At 35.9% G+C, this 7,477-nt stretch overlaps 1 protein-coding gene across 1 annotated transcript in view; it reads right to left on the reverse strand.

The window, feature by feature from the left end:
• Window positions 1–3,064: 3,064 nt before the first annotated feature.
• Window positions 3,065–7,477, reverse strand: part of Cntn5 (contactin 5) — a 1,169,992-nt gene continuing 1,165,579 nt past the window's right edge. Inside the window, exon 26 of the mRNA XM_029543057.1 lies at window positions 3,065–5,752. Within this exon, the coding sequence (XP_029398917.1) occupies window positions 5,652–5,752 (101 nt within the window). The 3' untranslated portion in view covers window positions 3,065–5,651. The remainder of the gene's footprint in view (window positions 5,753–7,477) is intronic.

Raw genomic sequence — 7,477 nt, forward strand, 5'->3', positions numbered from 1 at the left:
TAAGTGCAAGTGACATCTAATCAGTGTTGATAAAATGTGGGTTATGAGCTTCTTACATAGTGACTGTTAAAGTCTGAAGGCTCAATTTTCTGTGGTGAGAGAAAATAGCCATTCTGTGAATTTTTCTTTTTATCCATCTAATATGTTAAAGTGTATTCATTCACGACTATATATATATATATATATATATATATATATATATATATATGCAGATATTATTACCATGACCTAAAACCAGAAAACAAAATAGAAATCATCAAGGTGGCATGCTACAATATTTTTCTGATGAGAAAAGGTTTTTTTTTTTTAAATTAAACACATAGAAGATTCAAATTAGTTTTATTTGGTGTAACCCCTTTTTCATATAACTGAAGGCCAAGGCATGGAGATCTCTGTTTCCTATTCAAACATCTTTGTGATATTTATCAGATGGCTTCTATTATGTTTGAAAATAGAGACCACTCAATGTCATGGTATGTACAAATATTAAACATACACGATAGAGAGAATAGAATCATACATGGTCTAAATCAATCACTTGTCTTTGGTGATTGTAAACATTCTACTACATTCTCTTTCATATATTTCACTTCTAAGTTGGTTTAGTTTACTTGATTATCTTAAAAAAAATTACTATAGGGGAGGAGCTGATAACTAAATTTGGTTTCCTAATTGTCCCTTGATTATGTTAATAAAGACAGCAGAAGCTAATTGCTGGGTGAAGGTAAACAGGTGGGGTTTCTGGGTCCCAGGAGGAAGAGGAGGGAGAGAGATAGAGAAAGTGTTTTATGTTCAGGCTTTGGAGAGAGGAAGACAAAGCATGTAAGGTCTGGGATCAACTGGAACCAGTGGCAGCCTCTGCCACGAGAAGAATTCTGACATGGGATAGCTGATGAGTTTAGGACAATAGATTCTGTGCCCAGAGGTTGTTTTTTCTGACTGGTTTTAAAATATTAAGGCTGCCTTGTGCTTTCCATCTGCAGTGAGTCAGGTGGGCACAGACATGGAGTGGTCATTAGAGGTTGGGTGGAGCTAGCCATGAGGGGTTGGAGGAGTGGCCATAGCTCCCAGGGGTCAGAGAACCCGCTGGCTGTTGGTGGAACTATGTTGGGAGTGAAACCAGTGGAAGCTTGTTCTTGGAGTCAAGCCAAAAGCCCAACTCCCTGAAAGCAATAGTGTGGAGTTTTAAAATTATGTGCAACAAATTCCAGAATCATATAATTTTACTCTTACATATTTTAGTGTATATTGCTAACTGATAAAGACTTAAAAATTAGTAATACTGTTATTTCTTCCTTTCATTTAATACTTAGCTCATATTTAAAAATTTCCCCATATTCTCAAAGACATCTTTTTTACAATCACTATCTGTTTGAGTTAGGACTCCACAACCATCCCTTACAGTGTTTGGAGGTGTCACTCTTTAATATATAGTAGATAACTTCTCAGTTCTACCTCTATGAGACATTTATTTGAGGACAAAAGAAGATCTATTATATTGTTGAATATTCCACATTTAGGTTTAGTCTTGTGATATTACTTGAATTTTCTTATTTCCTCCAATAATTGTTTTGCAAAATCAAAATGAGAAAGGTTGGTCAGATTTATGCTGAATTTCAAAAGAGATATTAGAGATGCGATTCAGTATCCTCTCCTTCTTTCCCTTCACCTTTTTAAAATTTTGTTATTTCTTCTGTGTTAATTTCTTCCTCCCCACCCTTCTCCTTCACTGCCATCTACTTCTGCCTTCTCCTCTTTTCTCTAGTCACTGTTGTGTCAAAGAACAAATCCATGTAGAAAGTTCCAAGTCTAGTAGACTTGTACTATTTTGTGTCCAATGATATTTCAAATAGTCTCTATCATCTGTGAGCTACTGAATTGGGTGCACAGAGATATAGGGGCTCAGGTGATGTGAAAACCATCCAGAAAAACATTGTTCTCCAAACAATCTTAAGACAACCATTGAAAGTATTATTCACTTGTTACATACTCTGCATTATGCTAGACACTCTCAAAGTGGATATAGTGTCCTCTCTTCTGCAGGAGCCTAGAATTAGGTAGTAGAGAAATGCCTATAAGTAAATAATCATGCTCTCATTTCTAGTAAATAGAAGTGACCAATGGTGCTAAGAAAGCCTGAAAGAGTGCATAAATGTAAATATGTGGCAATTGTACCCAGCACAGTGTGACCACCTTTTGCTAACCCAAAGAGCTGAAGAATGCCTTTAGCACATAGTCTCCACACATGATTCCATTGAGTCTGTTACCTTGAGAAGCAATGACTCATAAATTGGCCCATTTCTACTTGTTTCTTTGTTTTTTCTTTTGCCATAGCTATATAGGTTCAAGTTGGGGTTGGGGGAGATATCTATGAAGATTATTTGTCACAGGATTTTCCCTGTCCAATTACATTAATGTGGAAAAGTCTTGTCATTGGACATGGAAAGGGGAGGCAGAGCTAAGAGATGCAGAGATAGGGATTGTCTGAGAAGAGAGAGAGAGGAAGATGGTGGCAGACATGAATCAGTATGACCAGCCACAGGCCATTATAATATCATAAAAGTTAGAATATAGAAATAATTTGTCTAATTTAGGTGGGCAACTTTTATCATTATCAATTTTCTCTGAAATTATTGTATTGGCATAGGAAGAACTAGCAGCCCCAGGGACAAGCGAATGAGGGCTGGGAACACAGTTATCAGGCACAGCAGGGATTAGCTGGAGAAAGTAGCTCTGCTAGAACACACCAGTATATTTACCACAACAATTATTAAAGTTACCTTTTATTTATTTGGTTAGTGTGTATGTGTGTGTGTGTGGGGGGGGTGGGTGTGGAGGTTAGAGGACAGCATGAAGAAAGTAAATGTTCTTTTAACCTTGGTGGCAGGCATTTCTACCTGCTGAGTCATTACTTAGACCTTATGGAGATTTTTGAACCCAAAATAATAGTGTATAGTTTTAACAAACGTTTTCCACATGAAGTTATCACGATCATCGTGACTATTCTCTGGTCTACTTGACATATTAACATTCATGTAGCTGACAGGAGAGAAGATAAAAGTCAATAAAAACAGAGTTATTTATTAAAAAGGTCTATTGTTACAAGAACAGTACACAGAACTATTATCTTACTGTGCCCTCCACATGATATATACCATTATATATAGTATATATACAGATTGTATATAACATACTTAACAGTTTGACACAGAGTCCACAGTGCCTTCAGTTACATATGCAAAACATTGGTTGTCATGAAGTGTCTCATGATAAGAAGAGCTGTTTTCTTATGGTTCAGTGTGCCCATTGTATTGTAGAAAAATACAGTCTCTGCAGTGATTTAAGACTGTGTGGTTACCATTCCACCAGAGAAAAAGTTTTCTCAGTTCTGTTGTTGGAAAATAATATTCCTTGACAGGAATGTTGTTTACTTGCTATAAAATAACAAATGTGGGATACAGAAATACACATACAGTGAAAACCTGCTTTATTTTAAATAGGTTCATGATGCAAAATACTTATTATGTGCATATTGAGTAAAAATACCCCACATCTCTGACTTCTGTGAGAATATAACATCAGAAATTCTATATGTGGATATTCAGGCAATTATTTGATAATATTGATTAATTAGAATTTGCTATGTTGTGACATTTTTATTTTACTGGGTTTTGTTTTAGAAGAATTTAGTTAAGAAGTTGATTCTTAAAGTTTTTCGAGTAGTCTAAAATGAGAGCATCAATAATAAATGAAGAAAATGTCTCAATTTACCAAATATGAAAAACATTCTTTTAAAAATATCATTCTACATTTGTTTTCGAGATGCATGATTTGTTCTTGCAGTGACACCATGCTTTGGGAAGCTCATACTTCACTTTTATTGGTGAACTTCAGGCTCTCCTACTCCCCTGGAGGCATATGAGAAAGGCCACGTGGTTTGATTATTCATAAGCTTGAACAGTCACTCTCTTAGTGTTTACTGTCTGTTGACTAAAATCATCTTTTTATATTGACTTTCCTTTACTTAAGAGCTAATTGGGACAAAATTCTCTCTAAACAAAATGTGAATAACATTTCAGAGAGTTATAGTTATGCAAATAGTTATACTGTACCCTGAAAACCCTTTTAGGCTATTCAGGATAGACTTCCCCAACTGTCATTTACCTAAGCTCAGTATTTTCATTTTGTCTGTTATTAAAGATGTAAATGAAGTTAGTTGGCTTAGATCATGTAAAGACAAAGCAATAGAATCTACCTTTTGTTCCTATATGAGGATTGCCCATGTAACCAGCATCTTCAGGTTCTTTCTGGAAAGTGAGGCTGCCTTCAGTATCATTTCTGGATTCTTCATAAGTGTGATCTCCACCCTGATGTGCCTTGTGCTCTGTGTCCTATCACATACTCAGGAAGTAGGATGATATCACCTAACTTTTCCATGAATTATCTCTTAGGATCAATCTAACTCCTCAAATTAGTCAATGGAGAAAGTTCTATGGGATTCAGCAATGCAGACCTTGGTTAGGCCAGCTGAAGGGCTGTGGCCATTCTGTGTTTTCACTACTCAATTTTAAGAACATCGTTGAACCTAAGAAATTATCTTTCCTACCATAGCTGGGAAGCATTGGTAAGTGGCATATGATAATAACATTGTCTAAAAATTCGGAATTTTTTGTTTGAATAATTGGCTTCATTACTTCTTCCACCAGCTTTCCTTATTCTTACAATCATTTGCACGTAGAAGGAAGTCTTGCACTCAATTCTATGTCTGTCTGTCTTTCTTGATGACAGCAGGTAGAGAAATGGGGTATCCTGTCCCATGCTCTTTGCACTTTTATATTAGCACCTGTGGCTTCGTGCTGCTGCTGTTTTCAGTGGTCATAATTTTTGTGATGTTAAACTATCTTTTGACATTAAATGTGGACTGAGTTTGCAGTTAGGCCACATGTTACCCCATGGGACACAATAACTCCGTTTGGACTCACCCTCTAATTAACTTCCTCTAATGTTAATTCCCTACCTTAATACCTTACTATAGGGCACATGTAGAATGGCCTATTGACAAACCTTGCTTTTTTTTTTTTTTTTTTTTTATTCAGTCATACAACAGTTTTTGAGAATTCTTTTACGTATTTCCCCTATCATGGACACCAATAACTGAAGTATTTTTTTTTAATATATTTCCTGCTGGTTTGGTATTGAAGCAGTGATCTAATGGGAAGTTTGGAAAACACTAGACACAGAGTCTTAAGAAGACATTTCTTCTCTTGGGTTTGTATTTGATTTTGAGCAAGCTATAGAGACCACCTCAGCAATGGATGGATGACACTCAGAGCCATTAAATAGAAAATAAAATCCCAACATATTAAAAAGTTTAAGAATACATCTGACAGAAATTACCTTTGTGTACAAAATTTCATTACATACAATCTGCATATTTTTATTGGACTAAGAACTGTCCTCTTCATTTACAAAATCCCAAGAGAAACCTGATGGGTAACTCCTATTCTCCCCCCAAACTCCTGAGAGGGCACCATCCACCGTCCCGTGTGTTCAAAGCTTTTCTCAGGAACCCAGTCTCCATTCATTCTGCATTCTGTCTGCTGCCGTTTTCTCAAGCTAAAGCAAAGAAAACCACACTGCATGAGCAGCTTTCACCAGGAACTGGAAGGAACCATCAAAGCCAAGAGCAGTGTTACTGAGGACCACTTGGAGAGAGAGTGCAGGGCTGACTGAGCGCTTGTGATTTTCCCACCTGTGAACAAAAGAGAAGCCTCCAATGAAGCCACTTGTCAAACACATGTTCTCAGGGATGATGGGCGGCAGGATTGGTCCTCTGTCCCATGGCACTGTTCTGCTATAGAATAAGGCATTGTCTGATGTCTCTGCCTTCACAAGAAAGTAGAATTTTATCTGAAAAAATGTATTGAAAAGCTAAACAACTTTTAACAAACAAACCTAACAATGAAAATGGTTGAATTTTACTAGTGGTGCACAGGTAGGAAGTATTTTAAGGGAAAGGGATAGGAATGAAATCATTGTTGTCAAGCTTAAATGGTTCAAGAACTGGAAAAAGATAATTAGTATAAGTGTGATGAGACATGAATTCATAATATTCCACAAATAATAAAATTTAATAAAACACTTTACTATATTCATGGTTTTCAACTATTTCAGCAGAGCAAGCTTAAATTCTATCTTTCCAGAGTTGGCAAAAAAAGGGGCAATCTTGCATCGTTGATTCGTACACTTAGGAGTACTTTCATTAGATCAGATTATCACATGCAGTTGAAGGAGTTGAACTAACTGGTGTGAGCTGATTGATCTGAAGTGGTTTGAAAAGTCATATGCTAGTAAATTAAGAGCCATTTTAGACAGTAACTTCAGGAATGGCTGTTGAAGCTAGAGGTATTTGGAAATATCAGAGTGATTGATGTGACTACATCCTATATGCCAATCATGGTAATAAACCTCTAATACATACTATCTTTCATGATCCTTATAATATTCCTATGTGGGAATATAGCATGATCTTCCTGTTGCAGATGAGAAAAAGTACTACTTAACAGTTAGTGAAAAAAGAGCCCATGAATTTAGGGACCATAAAGAGGAATATATGGGGTCTGCAGGGAAGAAAGGCAAGGGAGAAATATAATTATATTATAACCTAAAAACAAAAAGTATAAAGAAAATAAAAAAATGAATGTGATTAAACTACTGAGTTGACTGACGATTTGTAGGTCTGGATGCTCCCTGGATTTTGTCTCTCAACACAGTGACTTAGTTTCCTTTCTTGTTGCTGTGATGAAATAACCCAGACAAAAGGTGAATTAAGGAAGAAAAGCTTACAAATATATATTATTGTTTGCTGTTGCAGACAAGTCGTGGTGGCAGAAGTTTAAAATAGCTAGTCATTGTGCATGCGCAGTCGAGAGTGGAAAGATATGAGTGCACATGTGCCTGCCTACTACTCAACAGTCTTTCTACTCGCATACAGCCCAGGATTCTCTGCTAGAATATGGCGGGGTTATATATGGATATGGTTACATCCAGTTGGCTGGATCTTCCCACTTCAGTTACAACAATTGAAGGTTCCCCAGAGAAATGACTATAAGACAACCTAATCTGGACAATTCTTCATTATGGCTATATTCTAAGTCATTCTAGATTATATTTAGTTGACAAAGATCATCATCACAGAGACTGAATCTGGGTTAATATCTTAAGAATAAATAGATAACCCACATCTTAGAATGTTTTCTCCAGTTTTCTTTGTGGTTGGATGAACGTAGTGACACCATGAGTGATTATATATATATATATATATATATATATAATCACTCATATACATATAAAATTACCATATATATACAAATATATACATATATACACAAATATATATGTACATATATATGTATGTTTATATATATGTATGTATGTATAGTTTCGTTAGAGACAAAGAGTTTTAATGTATTCCCTA

The sequence above is a fragment of the Mus pahari genome, chromosome 10 (genome assembly GCF_900095145.1).
Source record: "Mus pahari chromosome 10, PAHARI_EIJ_v1.1, whole genome shotgun sequence".
NCBI lineage: Eukaryota > Metazoa > Chordata > Mammalia > Rodentia > Muridae > Mus > Mus pahari.